Below are 18990 nucleotides of genomic sequence, written 5' to 3'. Positions count from 1 at the left end.
AATAAAGAAAGGAATTTTTTTTTCGAGGTAGGGTTTCACTCTAGTCCAGTTCCAGGCTGACCTGGAACTCACTTTATAGTCTCATAGTAGTATCGAACTCATGGTGATCCTCCTACCTCTGCCTCCCAAGTGCTGAGATTACAGGCATGCACCACCACACATGGCAAGAAGGGAAATATTTTAACAAAAGAAAAAGAAAAGGAACAAGGATAAGCAAAAATAAGTAGATAGGAAGAAATAATAAAGATTAGGGCAGAAATTAATGAAATAACCCCACCCAAAAAAATACAAAGAATTGGGCTGGAGAGATGGCTTAGCGGTTAAGCGCTTGCCTGTGAAGCCTAAGGACCCAGGTTCGAGGCTTGATTCCCCAGGACCCACGTTAGCCAGATGCACAAGAGGGTGCATGCATCTGGAGTTCGTTTGCAGTGGCTGGAAGCCCTGGCGCGCCCATTCTCAATCTCACTCTCTCTATCTGCCTCTTTCTCTCTGTCACTCTCATATAAATAAATAAAAATGAACAAAAAAAATTTAAAAAAAATACAAAGAACCAATAAAACAAAGAGTTGTTTCTTTGAAGGATAAATGATATTGCTAAACCCTTAGCAAATCTAACCAAAAGAAAGAGACACAAATTAAGAAAATTAGTGATGAAAAAGACACCATTACAACAGATACCAGTGAAATTCAGAAAATCATAATGATAAACTTTAAGAACATATACTCCACTAAGTCTGAAAATCTGAAAGTAATGGATGATTTCCTTGATTTATATGACCTACCAAAACTAAATCAAGATGAGATAAACCGCTTAGACCTATAAAAGCACTGAAATCAAAGCAGTTAAAAAAAATACCTCCTGGACTTCTAGTTCTGGTTAAGACAGTGGTGTTGTAGCCACAACAAAGCAGCCTGGGGGTAAAATAAGCAGAAAAATAGCAAAATACATTCTTTTTTAAATTTAATTTAATTAATTAATTTATTTGCAAGCAGGGAGAGAGAGGTAGAGAAAGAGTGGGCATGCCAGGGTCTCTAGCCACTACAAACAAACTCCAGATGCATGCACCCCCTTGTACATCTGGCTTATGTGAGTACCAGGGAATTGAACCTGGATCCTTTAGCTTTGCAGGCAAGTGCCTTAACCACTAAGCCATCCCTCCAGCCCCCAGCACAATACATTCTTTTTTTTCAATTTTTTTTGTTTATTTTTATTTATTTGAGAGTTACAAACAAAGAGGGAGAGAGAGAGAATGGGCACACCAGGGCCTCCAGCCACTGCAAATGAACTCCAGATGCATGTACCATCTTGTGCAACTGGCCTATGTGGGTTCTGGGGAATCAAGCTTAACCACTAAGCCATCTCTCCAGCCTAACACAATACATTCTTAAAGTGAAGGTGTATAAAGAATTTTCAACCAGAGAAGAGAAGCAGGAAAAACCCAGAGCTTCAAGCAACCACACAAGAAGCCAGAACTGGCTCCTGCTATGGCCTCAGCAGCCAGTCCACTGGGAAGAACTACACACTCACTTGGCCAACCTGAGCTGCAGGAGCAGAACCACGATGAAGAGATTTGCCACTCACATCAGTCCTGCAAAGTCAAGAAACCTGAAGAAAACAACAGTTGAGCAACCCAGGAAATTCAGGCACTCACTACAGCTTCCCCTCCACCAACCACCAGTGCTAGCAACCACTGGAGAACTCCAAGGGTGATCTACCACATAGCATCCAGCATAGCTAATTGAAACAGCAGATCAATTGACCCAACCAGCCTAGCCAAGTCCATAACACAGTAAAGAGGAACCCAAATGGACACTCAGCATACTTGAGACTAAAACCATTACAAAAGGTAATAGGACCTACTTACTCTGAGCCAATACCTGCCCAAAGCCAGTTATAAAGGCCTGCTCTAAAAGTACTGATTGCACCTTTCATGTCAGGGCAGGTTATGTGTTAGATTTGATTGATGCACTAGTGGTCAGATTCACCATTCTTAAATAAACTGTGTTTGGGGGTTGGCTTGTAATGCTTTGTATATTTCTTGATTTATAGTACCTTCTTCAGCTGCTTTCTTGGGGGAAGGTCTCACTTGGTTCCAGGTTAACCTGGAACCAATTAAAAACCAGAAATCATGGGCTGGAGAGATGGCTTAGCAGTTAAGGTGCTTGCCTTCAAAGTCAAAGGACCCAAGTTCAATTCCCCAAGGACCTACATATGTCAGATGGACAAGGTGGCACATGTGTCTGGAGTTCATTTGCAGAGGCTGGGAACCCTCTCTCTCTCACACACACACACACACACACACTCTCTCTCCCTCCCCAATAAAGGGATAAAGAAAAAAAATAAAAATAAGGGCTGGAGAGACCCCTGTAAAGCCTAAGCCCATGTTCTACTCTCCAGATCTCATGTTAACCAAATGTACAAAGGTGAGGCAAGTGCAAGGTTGCACATGCCTAGTAGGTAGTACAAGCATTTAGAGTTCAAGTGCAGTGGCTGAGACCCTGGCATGCCAATTCTCTTGCTATATCTAAAAAAATAAATGAAAATTTTAAAAGCAGGGATGGAGAGATGGCTTAGTGGTTAAGTGCTTGCCTGTGAAGCCTAAGGACCCCAGTTCGAGGCTGGATTCCCCAGGACCCATGTTAGCCAGATGCACAAGGGGGCACATGCATCTGGAGTTCGTTTGCAGTGGCTAGAGGCCCTGGCGTGCCCATTCTCTCTCTCTCTCTTTCTATGCCTCTTTCTCTGTCTGTCACTTTCAAATAAATAAATAAACATAAACAAAAAAAAAACTTTAAAAAAATTAAAATAAAATAAAAATTTTTTAAAAAATTTTTAAGCAGAAATAACATCCTCCCAGTTGACAGAATTAAGGGTGTGGATCAACATACACCCATAGAGCCTATACCTTTGTTAGATTATCTGTTTGCTTTAATTTCCACTCTTGCATAAATACTCTGTGCTGGCTTTAATTTAATGTGTATATTGCTCAGATGAAATTTAGAATTTGCCTGTATTTTGCCAACCAGCCTACTAGAATATTTACATAGCAGGCAAACTCAACCTAGGATCACTTCTGCTATTACTCTGGGAGTAATATAAGAGCCACACCAGATACCATAGGCTCCTACCCTGAAGATATATAATGTCTTATTATATTATTATTCATAGAGTTTTAAATAATAAAATAATAATAATAAAATAAATAATAGATAATTAGAAAACCCAAGGACCAAATTAACTGAAGATACTAAAATCTCTGCATTATAATACAAGGAACACAAAAATATTCAAGACATTATAATTCCACCAAATTTAGAAACCCATCCCAAAAGACCTCCAGTGACTGATTTACATGAAATGCCTGACAAAGAACACAAAAGAGGGCTGGAGGGATGGCTTAGTGGCTAAGGCATTTACCTGCAAAGCCAAAGGACCCTGGTTCGAGTCCCCAGGACCCACGTTAGGCAGATGCACAAGGGGGTGCATGCATCTGGAGTTCGTTTACAGTGGCTGGAGGCCCTGGCATGCCCATTCTCCCTCTTTCTCTGTCAAATAAATAAATAAATTAAAATAAAATATTTTTTAAAAGAATTCAAAAGAATGGTTAAATCTATGTTCAAAGAAGTCAAAGAAGAAGGAATCCCAGAAAAACACAGAAAATCAACTTAGTGAAATAAGAAGGCCAGCACAAGACATGAGTAAGGAAATAGAAATAATGAAGAAATACCAATCACAAATACCAGAAATGTAAAACAGAGTAAGTCAAATAGAAAACTCTGTAGAGCTGGGTGTGGTGACACATGTCTTTAACCCCAGCATGTGGTAGGTAGAAGTAGAGGATTGCCATGAATTCAAGGCCACCCTGAGAGTACATAGTGAATTCCAGGTCAGCCTGGGCTAGAGCGAGATACTACCTTGAAAAACAAAAACAAACAAACAACAACAAAATAACTGTGTAGAAAGTCTCAACAGTAGTTGGATCAAGGAGAGGACAGAGTATCTAAACTAGAACACATGGTGGCAGGTCTAATACAGTCCAATAAAAAGAAAGACAAACTAATAGGGAGGTATGAATGGGAATTTCAAGGCATTCAGGCCACTATGAAGGGATCAAACATAAGAATTTAGGGTATAGTAGATAAAGAAGAATTTTAATCCAAAGGCATGGTTTGTTTTTTTGTTTTTTGTTTTTTTGTCTTTTTGGTTTATCAAGGTAGGATTCCACTCTAGCCCAGGCTAACCTGGAACTCATTATGTAGTCTCAGGGTGGCCTCGAACTCACAGCAATCTTCCTACCTCTGCCTCCCAAGTGCTGGGATTAAAGGTGTGTGCCACCACACATAACTTTTTAAAAATTATTTTCATAGTTGGTATTTTTAACAAAATTATAAGAGAAAATTTCCCCCAAATAGAGAAAGAGATGCCAATATAGGTATAGGAAGTCTTTAGAACACCAAACAGACAAAACTAGGAAAGAACCTCTTCTCACCTTATTATAATCAAATTACTAAACACACAAACTGAACAAAACATATTGAAAGCAGTTAGAAAAAAATGTCAAGTCACATATAAAGGCAAGCTGATCAGGATAAGAGCAGATTACTCAACACAAACTTTAAAAGCCAGAGGGGCTTGGAATGATGTGTTCCAAATTCTGAAAAATAACAACTGGAGGCTGGGTATGGTGGTGCATGCCTTTAATCCCAGCACTTGGGAGGCAGAGGTATGTGGGTCACCATGAGTTCAAGGCCACCCTGAGACTACATAGTGAATTCCAGATCAGCCTGCACTAGAGTGAAACCCTACCTCGAAGAAACAAAAACAAAGAAAACAAATGACAATAAATAAATGCTAGTGAGGATGTGGAAAAGAGGAACACTTCCACACTGTTGGTGGGAATCTAAACTGGTCCAGCCATTGTGGAAATCAGTGTGGAGGTTCCTGAAACAGCTGAAAAAAGATTTACCATTGTAACCCAGCTATACCACTGCTAGGCATATATCCTAAGGATTCTACTCACTACCTTAGAAATACTTGCTCCTTCATGTTTATTGCAGCTTATTCACAATAGCTAGGAAATCGAACCAGCCTACATGTCCCTCAACTGAAGAGTAGATAATGAAGATATGTCACATTTATACAATGGACTTCTATTTAGCAGTGAAAAAAATGAAATTTACAGGGAAATGGATGGGTCTGGAAAGGAACTTATGTATACTTACTTACTTATAAATGAAAGGAACTTATACCTAGTGAGGTAACCCAGGCCCAGAAAACTAAGCGCTGCATGTGCTCTTTCATATGTGGATCCTAGCTACAAATGTTTAGATTTGTATGTGAATTGGAGTAAAAGTCAGTAGCAGAGGCCAACAGGGTAAAAAGGGGCTATAATGGAAGGAGGAGAGAGGAAGAGATAAGGGGAGGATATTGAATATATGTAAATATATTTAGGTACAATGGCCTGAGGTCAGGGGAAGGGATTGGGTAAAGGAAGTATGGGAGGAGGGTTAATCAAAATTTAATATGTTATGAATAAACCATATATAAACCTACTTCTTTGGATAATGGCACACCCAGAAGCAATAGATTGTTACTAGAAAAGTTTCAAGCAGGGTATGGGTATAGTGGCACATGCTTTTAATCCTAGCACTCCAAGAGGCAGAGGTGTAAGACCCCCAGAATGAGGACCCCACGCTCTGCCTGGAAATGGCGACACCCCAAATCACTCACGAGAAACGGTGTTGATGCAAACAGCAAGAGGATTTTTTATTCCAAGTGCTCTGGGGCCCACAGTCGTACACCACGCAGGGGTAGAGGACTGCAGAGCCCCGAATGCAGGAACGGGACAGTTTTTATAGGGTTTCTAACAAAGCCTGTGCATTAGACCAATCATTTTTTTAACATCAGGAGCCCGTGGGGTGCAAGCCAGTCAGTTTGTGCCACTCCATAGTTTCTAAGCCAATTAGTTTAATTTGTTCAAGCCCCTCGTGGACCAATCAGTCTCCTATGACCTTGGTGGTCAGCATTTGTGCAGGTCCTTGGGTGGGAGTAGCAGAGTGTGGTATCAGTCTCCTATGACCTTGGTGGTCTGAGGCAGGCTGCTACGGCTTATGGTGCAGGCTACTAAGGCTTACGGTGCAGGCTATTAGGGCTTATGGTGCAGGCTATTTACAGAAACCAAATAAGTGGTTTACTTCATTACTCATTTCCCATCCTTGAGGGCTATCTCATGCCCTTTTTACCTAGTTTTGTTTTTGTTTTTGTTTTTTTGGTTTTTTGAGGTAGGGTCTCACTCTAGCCCAGGCTGACCTGGAATTCACTATGTAGTCTCAGGGTGGCCTCGAACTCACAGTGATCCTCCTACCTCTGCCTCCCAAGTGCTGGGATTAAAGGCATGCACCACCACGCCCGGCCCCCTAGTTTTATATTAGGAGCGGGCTCTGATATAATGAGAAGAGGGATTCTTTACTTGCTTCCAACAGAGAGTAAAGCCTGGAGTTTGAGGTATGCAGGGGCCCGCTTAAGCTCCCTTTGGAGCGTGATAGTATTTCTGGGCTTTTGAATTCTTGGGCCTTTCAGAGGTAGGAGGATCACCATGAGTTCAAGGCCACATTGAAACTACATAGTGAATTCCAGGTCAGCCTAGGCCAGAGTGAGAAGCTACCTAAAAAAAAAAAAAAAAAAAAACTGTTAGAAAAGAAAAATGCCAGGGATGGGATACCTTCCAGTGAGTTGTTGTCCAGGGAGGTCCTTGATGCCCCCAAAACACCTCAGGCCATTGCAGAGAAATAGATGGTGTGGTGGTGACTTAGGTGTTCTGAATGTTCTCAGCTGATGGAAATTTGGGAACTAAAGCCTCCTAGAGGCAGAGTATTGTTGTAGGCAGGCTTATGGGTATTATAGCCAGTTTCCCCTTGCAAGTGTTTGGCACACTCTCCTGTTGCTGTTGTCCATCTGATGTTGGCCAGAAAGTGATGTCTACCTTCTGCTCATGTCATCATTTTCCCCTGCCATCATGGAGCTTCCCCTCCAGTCTGTAAGTTGCCAACATAAACCTTTTATTCCCACAGGCTGCTCTTGGTCAGGTGATTTCTGCCAGCAATGCAAACCTGACTACATCAGATGGTAAGACCCTGTTGCTGAAGACTCCACATACTTGTGCTACAGGTTACTGAGAAGTCAAGCTGGAGCTCAACTAAAAACCTTGTCCCTGAGGACCAGCTGACAGAAAGCTGAAAAAAAAAAAAATACTGCATGCAGCCCTATGGGAGAGAGAAGTCATCAACAGTGATAAACAACAGTAGACATTGCAAGCCCTAAGATTGGCCAGCCAGGCCAAATGAGCTAATGGGTGCAATAGTGACATGTCTATTATGAGGGAAACCAATTGCTCTCTAATTGGACTGGAGGCCAGTTCCATGGCAGGGAATACATGTCTGGTACCTAGTCAAAAGCTTGTGGCAGGGGAGGTTATAAGCCCTACAGGAGTAACATCTGCTGTTGTTTGACTAAATGTATATATTATGCTCGCCAAATTGCCCAGTAAGTACTTTTCTTAATGCCAATACCCATATGTTAATGCTACTCTCACTCTTGGTTAGAGAAGCTTTACTTTTCAGATGGCAGTGACCACTGGGATGACTCAAAAGGCACCATAGCCAGGCGTGGTGGTGCACACCTTTAATCCCAGCACTCAGGAGGCACAGGTAGGAAGATCACCACTAGTTCAATGCCACCATGAGACTACATAATGAATTCCAGGTCAGCCTGGACTAGAACAAGACCCTACCTTGAAAAAAGAAAAAAAGGCAGGGCGTGGTGGCATACACCTTTAATCCCAGCACTTGAAAGGCAGAGGTAGGAGGATTGCTGTGAGTTTGATAGCAGCCTGAGACTACACAATGAATCCCAGGACCCTACCTAGAAAAAAAAAAAAAAAGGCACCATAGTACTGAGAAGAAATGACACAAAAGTATTCACACTGAAACACTTCTATCACACCTTCCAAGGCTCAAGGTCCATTGCAGAAGAGGTGGTGGAAAGAATATAAGAGCCAAAGGAAGGGTAGGACTGCTTACAATGCAATCTTTCAGACACAAAACGGTTTGGAAAGCCACGATCTCACAGTGCCTGATACTACCTACACAAGATCCTCATAATAGGAGAAGATAATGACATCAAAACAAAAGAGAGACTAATTGAGAAGGGGAGTGGATATGATGGAGGGTGGATTTATGAAGGAGAAAGTAGGAGAGGAAAAAGAATTATCATGGTTTGTTATCTATAATTATGGAAGTTGTCAATTATAAAGTTTAAGAAGGCCTGGAGAGATGGCTTAGCAGTTAAGGTGCTTGCCTGCAAAGCAAAAGGACCCAGGTTCAATTTCCCAGGATCCATGTAAGCCAGATGCACAAGATAGTGCATGCACCTGGAGTTGGTTTGCAGCAGCTGGAGGCCCTGGTGTGCGCTCTCTCTCTCTCATAAATAAAAATTTTTTAAAACTCTGCAGACCAGGTGTGGTGGCACACACCTTTAATCCCAGAATTTTGGAGGCAGAGGTAGGAGGATAGCTATAAATTCAAGTCCAGCCTGAGACTACACAGTGAATTCCAGGTCAGCCTGGGCTAGGATGAGACACTACCCCCCCAAAAGAAACAAACAAAACACACACACACAAAAAAAAAAAAACTCTGCAACTAAAACTATATTTGGAGAAAAGCCATTCCCATAATGTTAAATGATCCTCCCTGAGTGCTGGGATTAAAGGCATGCATCACCATGCCTACCTGCACCACCATTTGTAAGCAGAGAGGAGGAAGAAAGAGAGAGAATATGGTCATGCTAGAGCCTCTCACCACTGCAAATGAATTCCAGATGCTTGTACCACTTTGTGTATCTGGCTTTTGTTGCTGTTATTGTTTGTTTTGTTTTTCAAAGTAGAATCTCACTCTAGCCCAGGCTATACTGGAATTCACTATGTAGTCTCACAGTGGCCTCAAACTCACTGCAATCCTCCTACCTCTGCCTCCCAAGTGCTGGGATTAAAGGTGTGCACCACCATGCTAGGCTTGTTTCCTTTTGACCCTGAAATTTTTTAGAATATTTATGTATTTAAGTGAGAGAATGGGTGCACGGGGCTTCCTGCCACTGCAAATGAGCTCGAGATGCATGTGCCACTTTGTGGCTTCAGTGGGTACTGGGAAATCGAACCCAAAAAGTCAGCTCAAGGTACATTAAGTGCTGAGCCATCGCTCCAGCACCTGATCCTGATGTTTTTTTTTGTGTTTTTTTTTAATTTTATTTATTTATTTATTTATTTGGGAGCGACAGACACAGAGAGAAAGACAGATAGAGAGAGAGAATGGGCGCGCCAGGGCTTCCAGCCTCTGCAAACGAACTCCAGACGCCTGCGCCCCCTTGTGCATCTGGCTAACGTGGGACCTGGGGAACCGAGCCTCAAACCGGGGTCCTTAGGCTTCACAGGCAAGCGCTTAACCGCTAAGCCATCTCTCCAGCCCTGATCCTGATGTTTTTAAAGGGGGCTTGTTAATTTCAAAGCATTTAAGTTTGCTTCTTTTTTTGGCAAGGAGGGTGGGCGTAGGAGGAGGGGTTATTGAGGTAGGGTCTTACTCAAGGCTGACCTTGAACTCACTCTGTAGTCAAGGCTGGCCTTTAACTCATGGAGATCCTCCTACTTCTGCCTCTATAGTGCTGGGATTAAAGGCATGCATCCCCACACCTGCTTTTGCTTTATTTATTTATTTATTTATTTATTTGAATGAGAAGGGAGAGAGAGAGAGAGAGTGTGTGTGTGTGTGTGTGTGTGTGTGTGTGTGTGTGTGAATGTGTGTGGCATGACCTCCAGCCACTGCAAATAAATTCCAGATGCATGCACCACCTTGTGCATCTGACTTAGGTTGGTCCTGGGGAACTGAACTTGGGTCCTTTGTCTTTACAAGCAAGTGCCTTAACCGCTAAGTCTCTCTCCAGTCCATTTGCTTCACTTTTTTTGGGTTTTGTTTTAAAAACATCCTATTGTTTATTTAGACTTGTATTGATTTGTGTCCCATCATATGTCCTAGTCCATCACTTAATTCAACTTGTATTCGTTTTATTTCTGGCCCAATACATGATTAGTCTTTGCAAATATTCCGTGTACTTAAATAGATACACATAATTAAACTGAGCTTGCTGTATTTTTCTTTTATTCTCACACTTGCTTTTGTTTGCAAATTTGTCTTAATTCTAGACTGAGTGTCCTAAAGGATGGAGAAAGGAATGGCAGTTTCTGGTCGCTGCCCCAGCCTACTGCCCTGCTAGGGCCACAGAATACCAGCATGGACAGGCAGTGGCACTGCTAGGGCCCTAGAGGGTGGGGCCAGGCAATCAGTCCTGTTGCCAGGAAGCAAGACAGAACATAATGGGGTGTGGGAGTTTGGGGAGCGGGTTGTCTAGCCACCTAGTTTTGCTTGCCCAAGCCAGGAACCACCACCGCAGGTCAGTGCATCTTGTGGCTTCTTGAAGCACAGGGTCCCCATGAGGCCCCTCCCCAGGTCGTCTTTCCCAGGGTCCCTAAAATCCTGTCCTTTACACCAGAATTCCAGGAAAGTTCCTTCTCAATGTGTGGGTCTAAATTTGGTACACGTCACTCACACATCGCTATTAAAGCGCTTAGGACAGGGGGTCCCCGAGATGTCCTTGAAACTTGTCCAGCCCCAATGCTCCCAGCCTGAGAAACTGTTTGTTTCCCGGGCGCCTGGGACACCGGATGGGCCCCGCCTCCAGTACGGTTAGACCTGAGCCGAGCAGGGAAAGTGCGTGCCCTGCGAACTCTGTCCACAGGTGCTGCTGGCCGTAGGCGTCCCCGCCCGCGCCATGGGCTCGGACGTCTGGGTCGGTACTTGGCGGCCACATCGACCTCGCGGCCCCATCGCGGCGCTCTACCGGAGCCCGGGGCCCAAATACAAGCTGCCGCCGAACACTGGTAGCAGGGGCGAGCGCCTGGGTAGAAGTGGGAGGTGGGACAGTGTGGGGTCTAGACACGTGCCTAGACTGGGGAGTGGGGGAGGCACAGGGCTGTGCCCCGAGTGGGGAGGGAGGTGGGGGAGGGGTTGTACACCGCCAGGCGTGACGCAGAGTCGCTCCGCAGGCTACAACCTGCATGACCCGTCGCGGCCGCGCGCTCCAGCCTTCACCTTCGGCGTGCGCCTCCCCACCCAGCAGACATCCTGCGGCCCGGGGCCCGGTCACCTGGTGCCCCCTCGCATGACCGTGCGCGGCCCGGATGGCTCCCCGGCCTATTCCATCCTCGGCCGCCTGCGCCACGCAGCACCCTTCCTCACTCCTGGACCGGGTCAGCACCCTGGCACCTTGGTCTCCCTGAATACGGAGCCCGAGAAAATCCCGCCCCCCCAACCTAGAACCTTCCTCGGGTACCCAACACCTCACACCCAGAAACCTGAATCTCACCGGGCTTTCTGTTGTAGCTCCAATTTCCCCTTAGTGTCAAGACACCAGCCTGGGCTCCCCGCACCCTCCCCCAGTTCTGGCCCACACTCTTGACCCGTTTTGCAGGCAGGTACTTCCCAGAACGCGCGGGAAACGCGACGTACCCCAGCGCTCCTCAGTATACCATCGCTCCCCGAAACTGGGGCGTTCTCTCGAAGCAGGAAACCCCAGGTGAGGCCAGAGAGGCTCGACCTAACACTAGAAACCTTTCCACCACCGACCTGGGGTCATTCACAATGGTAGGGAAACTGATCCAACTCTAACTCTTGCTGCCTCTTCCCCAGGCCCAGGGACTTATGCTGTGCCTTCGCTCTTGGGCCCACGAGTCATAGGCAAAGTCTCGGCCCCAACTCACTCCATCTATGGCCGCAGCGCGGTGGGCAGCTGCTTCGAGGATCTCAGCAAGGTGGGGAAGGGGACATCGGCTGAGTGTGCTGAATGATTGGAAGGGTCAGTGGCGCTGGTGGCGCACACCTGGCATCCCAGGCTGAGGCAGGTGGATCGTGAGATCGAAACCAGCTTGTGCACCACAGTTTTCATAGGGTCTCATATCTCAAGAAAAGAGGGCCAGTGGTCCTCAAGGAACGGAGGCCAGACCCAACACCCATCCGCCCTCCCACAGACCCCAGGCCCCTGCGCCTACCACGTGGTGAGCCCTGAGATTTACAAGACCCGAGCTCCCCATTTCACCATGCTGGCGCGGACTTCGCTGCCTCAAGACAACACTCTGAAGCCGGGACCCGCGACCTACAACGTGGACCAGGTGGTCTGGTGTTCAGGCCTCCGGGGTAGGGGATGAGGGTGTCGGATCCGAGATAAAAGTTAGGGTCCCCGGGGAAATAGGGGTATAGCGAGAAGCCGGGCAGCTGGCTCTGCCAGGTCAGCGGCTTCTTCTCGGCCCACAGCACCAGAAACCTCGCGGCTGGAGCTTCGGGATCCGGCACTCGGACTACTTGGCCCCAATGGTGACCTACATGGACAACTGACACGCCGTGCGAGCGAGCGGGCACGGGTGTACAGCTGTTTACTTAAAAGCTTCTGGATGCCGGGCGTGATGGCGCACGCCTTTAATCCCAGCATTCGGCAGAGATAGGATAATCGCCTTGAGTTCGAGGCCAGCCTGAGACTACATAGTGAATTCCAGGTCAGCCTGGGCTACAGTGAGACCCTACCTCAAAAAAATAAAAAAGAAAAGAAAGAAAGAAAGAAAGCGGGGGGGAAGCTTCTGGAGCTAGTAATGTGTTTGCTTCTCTCTCTGCGCCGCAGCAAGGCCAGGTGAGACCCGAGCGTGGGCAGCATCCCAGCAAAGTCCGAACTCGCAATGCCTGAGCCTGGAGATCTGTCGGAGGACGAAACGGCGTGTTCTGTACCCACAGATCCCAGGATCTCAGCCAGCAAGGGAACCTGGCAGAGCGAATGCGGGCTGGGGGGGAGGCAGGGCTGTAAGCTTTAAGTCCTCGAGGTCCTGGAAATCACCATGATTGGCCACAAATTAGAAAGAGGCGGTCCTGGAGCAGAGTTTGGACCAACCTTGATGTACACCGCCCACCTGGACCGCCCCACCTGCCCATGGTCCAGCAAGGGAACCTGGCAGAGCGAATGCGGGCTGGGGGGGAGGCAGGGCTGTAAGCTTTAAGTCCTCGAGGTCCTGGAAATCACCATGATTGGCCACAAATTAGAAAGAGGCGGTCCTGGAGCAGAGTTTGGACCAACCTTGATGTACACCGCCCACCTGGACCGCCCCACCTGCCCATGGTCCGTACACTACTTCTGCCACTAGCCACTCTACTCTGCACTTGAGCAGCGGAGGCTACTGGTGACTGATTCCAAACCACGCCAGAACCGGCGAGGGCCGCTGAACTGAATAGGTATGGGGCTGGGGGAGGGGGTGTCAAATAGTGAGGCCAAGAAATGGAATCAGGCAGTGGAGACTCAGAGAAATGGACACCAGAGATATACATAGAGACAAAACATTGACTTCAGCGACATGGGGGAAGGGCAGGTTCCAGGTGTGTACTGCTACCCCACAGGCTGCAGCAATGGCAGCCCCAGGAACAGTGCCCACACACACTTCAGCAACATCGGATGCCCTCCCAGAGGGAGGGAGCAGGGAACCAAAGCAGCTTCCAGATCTGATCCGCCTGAAGCGTGACGGAAGCCATCTGACTGAGGCAGAAATCAGGAGTTTCGTGCATGCTGTAGTGGATGGAAGCGCACAGGATGTACAGATTGGTGTGTGGGGCACGCCCAACCCTTGGTCCTTGTCCCCAACTGTTCCATAGCTATCTGCCTTTAGGGATGCCAAAGGGCCCCACCACTATGACTAACCTCAAGATAAGCCCACTGTATGCATGTCTCTGTATCCACATCCAGGAGCCATGTTAATGGCCATCCAGCTGCAAGGCATGGACTTAGAGGAGACTTCAGCACTGACCAGGGCCCTGGCTGAGTCTGGTCAACAACTAGAGTGGCCCAAGGCCTGGCACCAACAGCTTGTGGACAAACATTCCACAGGGGGTGTAGGTGACAAGGTCAGCCTGGTCCTGGCACCTGCCCTGGCTGCATGTGGCTGCAAGGTTAGAGACCAATACTTCGACACATCCTCTGACCCACTTACAGGCAACTCCCAACTTCAATCCTAGCCCAGATACCCCAAAGACAGGACCCAGGCTTGTCGAAGTTCTCAATTCAGACCAAGTTTCACTGATAGAATGTAACCCCTTCTTCACCCTCTTGACCCAGCAGGACCCTCTAAGGAAAGGCTGGGTCCTTCTCTCCCCATCCCCAAAACATGTCCACAAAGATAGATGACAGCTCCTCCCCTACTGAAAGCCACTCTCCAGCTAGGACATTTTATTTTCCTTTCCACCAACTGAAGACCCACTTTCCCACTTTAATTTTTTTTTTTTTTTTTTTTTTTTTTTGGTATTTCAAGGTAGGGTCTCACTCTAGCCCAGCCTGACCTGGAATTCACTTGGTAGTCTCAGGGTGGATTTGAACTCACAGCAATCTTCCTACCTCTGCCTCCCAAGTGCAGGGATTAAAGGCACACACCACCATGTCCAGCTCTAATTTAAAAAAATTGATATTTTACAAGTGCTAAAAATATAATTTCAGCTGGAATCCTAACTAGGGAAGGCAAGGGGACATGGAAATGAGGAGTTATTCAGGCACAGTCAGTACCCTGTTCACCAGGTGCCAATGATCAGCGGACGTGGTTTGGGACACACAGGGGGCACCTTGGATAAGTTGGAGTCAATTCCTGGGTTCAATGTCATCCAGAGCCCAGAACAGGTACAGATGGGCCACTGATTGATAATTGATTTAGGTTGATGGAGACTTGGGCTAGAATCACAGAAAAATCACTGATAGGTTATTTATCAGGATGACTAATAACAATATTAACTATTCAAAGGTTACTGACAGACTTGTTAGAGTTATCAACAGAACTTTGCTTTGGATCGATACTGGGGAATGGTCAAACTCACTGATAAGCTGCTAATCATTAACAAACCATACACTCATCAGTATCTTTGATAGGATACTAGTACTCGCTGGGCATGTTTTGAACCTTTGCTAGGTCACTGGTCTGAGCCAGTGAGGGTCAAAGATCACCAGGGCCTATCTAACCAGATGCTGCTTCTGCTGGAGCAAGTGGGCTGTTGCATTGTGAGCCAGAGTGAGAAGCTGGTTCCTGCAGATGGAATCCTATATGCTGCACGAGATGTAACAGCCACTGTGGACAGTGTGCCACTTATCACAGGTGACTGGACACGGGGGTAGCCTGACTGACAACCTGAAACCACTGGGCATTGCCTGCCCCATAAGAGGGGCAAACCCTCCTGACCCCAGTCCACAGCCTCTTGAATGTTTCTGGTCCTCACAGCTTCCATCCTCAGTAAGAAGGCTGTAGAGGGACTGTCTGCTCTGGTGGTAGACGTTAAGTTCGGGGGTGCTGCAGTCTTTCCAGACCAGGAGCAAGCCCGAGAGCTGGCAAGAACTTTGGTGAGACCCAGAGCTAGGCTTCTACAGCCTCTGTGTAGGGTGTCTTCCCATACAAACCCCACAATCCCCCACATGCCCTCCTGCCTCCGTCCACTCAACAGTCCTGTTAGATCCCAGCAGGCATTGCTTTCCACCCCCTACCGACCTGGCCTAGGGTCTAGGAAAGGCTTCCAAAGCTCACCTCCGTTTCAAACCAGCAACAAAGTTTTCCTGACACCCACCGCTGAGACCTGGCACAGTGTTGGCTCCTGGTCTTCCCTCACTTCATAATAAGGGGCATGCTACCCAAGTGCAGCAGGAGGGTGGTTTGATAATGCCAGCTGCACAATGAGGTGCGCCTCTGCAGGTTGGCGTGGGGGAGGGCTTGGGATTACGGGTGGCCGCAGCCTTGACGGCCATGGACAATCCCCTGGGCCGCAGCGTGGGACACACCCTAGAGGTGGAAGAAGCGTTACTTTGCCTTGACGGTGCGGGGCCACCAGACCTGAGAGACCTGGTCACTAGGCTCGGTGAGGATAGGAAAAGGACTGGGGTCAGGGCCACAGATCTGCCGGGCAGGGAACATCAGCCCGGGCAGCTTCTGAGCCTCCTCCCACTCGCCAGCAGGAGGCGTCCTGCTCTGGCTTAGCGGGCAGGCAGAGACTCAAGACCAGGGTGCGACCCGAGTGGCTGCGGCGTTGGACGACCGCTCTGCGCTAGGCCGCTTCGAGCGGATGCTCATGGCACAGGGCGTGAACCCCGGCCTGGCCCGGGCACTGTGCTCCGGAAGTCCCACGCAGCGCCGCCAGCTGCTGCCCCGCGCCCGGAAGCAAGAGGAACTGCGCGCACCCTCAGACGGTGAGCCGGCACACCACGCAGCACGGGCCTCTGTTCCGCCCCCCTGGCCCTTTTCCTTCCGGTTCGGATCCCCGCCCCTTCCGTGGCTCCCCAGCACCCGCCCTCTTCCGCAGGCACTGTTGAGCGCATCTTGGCACTGCCATTGGCGCTTGTGCTGCACGAGCTTGGGGCCGGACGCAGCCGAGCAGGGCAGCAGCTCAAGCTGGGAGTGGGCGCCGAGCTGCTGGTAGATGTGGGTCAGCGGCTGTGCCGCGGTAAGCGCCGCCCGAGATCCCAGGATGCCCTGACCACTGTCGCTCCACACCCCCCACCCCGTTCCCCACCGTCTCATTAACCGCTCCGGTCTCCCCTACAGGGACGCCGTGGCTCCGCGTGCACCTGGACGGCCCAGCGCTCAGCTGCCCTCAGCGCCGCGCCCTGCAGGGAGCGCTCGTGCTGTCGGACCTCGAGCCTTTCACTGCCCCCTCGCCCTTCACAGAGCTAGTACTGCCGCTGATGTCTGTACAGCCCTAAAAATCGAGACCCTTGCAAGCTGGGTGGGTAGCAGGGCTGGGCGGGAGCTCCATGGGGCGGGCACTGGGCGGAGCACCGAGAGCTCGTGACTGCCGTGGTGGCCTAATACGCCTTCCCACCCACACTTGCGGAGTGCTGGTTAGACTTCAGAGAATCTGGTCATTTGATTCCAGGTGCGGACTTCGGGATGAAGGGAGGGGATGTATTGTTGCGAGCGCTTGCAAAGCCACCTTTTGGGGTCCCGAGCCCGAGGACAGCCGGGCCATGCTTGCCTTCGGGATTTGCTTTGTGAGCCTCTTCCAGTCCTTGGAGCCATTTTAGAGGACTGGGCCGGAGCCTCACTAGGGTGCCTAAGTCCAGCAGCGTATCCTCTTGGGGTATGAGCTGCCAGAAAGGCGATTTGTTCCCGATCTCCCACTAGCCCTAGGGCCAGACGGGAAAAGTACCTCTAGACCAGGGCAGTGGGCGGGCGCGGTACTGGGTGGGGCCGCCATGCAAGTGCAGTCGTCACGTACCTGCCTGGGAAGATTATGAGGCGGGAGACCAGCGACCCCAGTTGAAATGGTCCCCCGGGTGGCGGGAAAGTGCTTGAGAGCAGTAAACCAGGTGTCCACATCATGCCTTTTAAAAAGTGGATTTTAGCCAGGGGATCCCAGCACTAAATTCCAGGTCAGCCTGGGCTAGAGTGAGACCCTACCACAGGGGAAAAAGGGGGGGAGGTGCACGCCTTTAATCCCAGCAGTTGAGAGTCAGAGGACTACATTGTGAATTCCACTTCAGCCTGGGCTAGAGACCCTTTTGAAAAACCAAAGGTGGGGAGGGGGCGCTGGAGAGAGAGTTCAGCTGTTAGGGGGCTTGCCTACAAAGCCTAACGACTGTAGTTCCTTTGCAGGGGCTGAAGGCCCTGGTGTGCCCGTTCTCTGGTGTCTTTTCTCTCAGCTTGCAAATAAAGTTATAAAAGAAAGCCCAAGCAAATGTTTTTTAAGGCAACCAGTGGAAAGCCTGGTTGCTAAGATACAGGCACCCCTCTGTGTGTGGGATAGGGGGGAGACTGAAGCCCCAAAATTAAGGATTAGGACAGGTATGTACATTTGATACCTCTTGAGCTGGCTTTTGAGGCACAGCAATTCTGACTTCAGGTAAGCAGGTGCAACAGCTTTAAGTGTGGGCTGGCAGGACACTCCAGCAGTGACCCAGGCATTTGATTGGCCCTTTACTCTTCTAGGAACTTCAGGTCCATGCTGCTGCTGTCTCTGGGGCCCAAGGCTTGGCCTAGACTCTCCCAGTTCAAACCCAGAATCCTTCCTAGAAGCCGGGAAGGTGAGTTCCTGCATGCGTGGTCCCGGAACTTGTCAGGGCAAAATCAGCCCAGAGGCCCTGGGCTACGCACAAGGTTGCTGATCACCACCTTGTTTGGAGCTGGATTGGGTGGAGCCTGGATGGCTGCCAAAGCTGAGAAAGAGCAGAGGCAGCGGCAGCAGCGGACAGAGGCTCTGCGCCAGGCTGCTGTGGGACAGGGTGACTTCAGCCTACTTGACCATCAAGGCCAGCCTCGATGCAAGGCTGACTTTCGGGGCCAGTGGGTGCTGATATACTTTGGTTTCACTCATTGCCCTGACATCTGCCCAGATGAGCTAGAGAAGTTGGTGCAGGTGGTGAAGCAGCTAGAGGCAGAGCCTTACCTGCCCATGGTGCAGCCTGTCTTCATTACTGTGGACCCTGCACGAGATGATGTGGCAGCCATGGCCCGATATGTGAAGGACTTCCACCCAAGGCTTCTTGGACTGACTGGTTCTACAGAACAGGTGGCCCAGGTTAGCCGCAGTTACCGTGTGTACTACAGTGCTGGCCCCAAAGATGAGGACCAAGACTACATTGTGGACCACTCCATTGCCATCTACTTGCTCAACCCTGATGGCCTTTTCACTGACTACTACAATCGGAGCAGGTCAGCAGAGCAGATTGCAGACAGTGTACGGCGGCACATGGCTGCCTTCCACAGCATCTTGTCCTGAACCACTGCAACCTGGGCCCAGTCATTAAATGTGTATCCTTAATCTTTGTGTGGGTGTGGTCTGTACCAGCAGCCCATGGAAGCTGGGGGTACAGGGACCAAGCAGCTCTTT

At 48.9% G+C, this 18990-nt stretch overlaps 3 protein-coding genes across 4 annotated transcripts; all 3 read left to right on the top strand.

The window, feature by feature from the left end:
* The first annotated feature begins 10876 nt into the window (after positions 1-10876).
* On the top strand, positions 10877-12564 carry Odf3b (outer dense fiber of sperm tails 3B). Of its 2 annotated transcripts, none has more exons than XM_004650420.2 (6): positions 10877-10985; positions 11151-11354; positions 11576-11680; positions 11794-11915; positions 12132-12272; positions 12415-12564. In XM_004650420.2, the coding sequence occupies exons 1-6, from the start codon at positions 10877-10879 to the stop codon at positions 12493-12495; spliced, it is 762 nt and encodes a 253-aa protein (XP_004650477.1). In that variant the 3' UTR covers positions 12496-12564. The 2 variants fall into 2 exon arrangements, with proteins under 2 accessions (XP_004650477.1, XP_045009580.1); XM_045153645.1 differs by having other exon boundaries at positions 12132-12282; positions 12368-12564.
* Positions 12565-13548: 984 nt separating this feature from the next.
* LOC101600480 (thymidine phosphorylase) lies at positions 13549-16864 on the top strand. The gene is made up of 9 exons (XM_004650648.1): positions 13549-13741; positions 13883-14085; positions 14705-14803; positions 15143-15272; positions 15396-15514; positions 15861-16023; positions 16121-16351; positions 16465-16605; positions 16707-16864. Exons 1-9 carry the CDS (start codon positions 13549-13551, stop codon positions 16862-16864), a joined length of 1437 nt encoding a protein of 478 aa, XP_004650705.1.
* Positions 16865-16914: 50 nt separating this feature from the next.
* On the top strand, positions 16915-18921 carry LOC101604216 (protein SCO2 homolog, mitochondrial). The gene is made up of 2 exons (XM_004650419.2): positions 16915-17037; positions 18090-18921. Exons 1-2 carry the CDS (start codon positions 16916-16918, stop codon positions 18877-18879), a joined length of 912 nt encoding a protein of 303 aa, XP_004650476.2. The 5' UTR covers position 16915; the 3' UTR covers positions 18880-18921.
* The last annotated feature ends 69 nt before the right edge of the window (positions 18922-18990 follow it).

Source organism: Jaculus jaculus, chromosome 6 (assembly GCF_020740685.1).
Source record: "Jaculus jaculus isolate mJacJac1 chromosome 6, mJacJac1.mat.Y.cur, whole genome shotgun sequence".
NCBI classification, from domain to species: domain Eukaryota; kingdom Metazoa; phylum Chordata; class Mammalia; order Rodentia; family Dipodidae; genus Jaculus; species Jaculus jaculus.
Note: the sequence above shows the minus strand (reverse complement) of the source record. Positions and strands in the feature narration are given on the sequence as shown.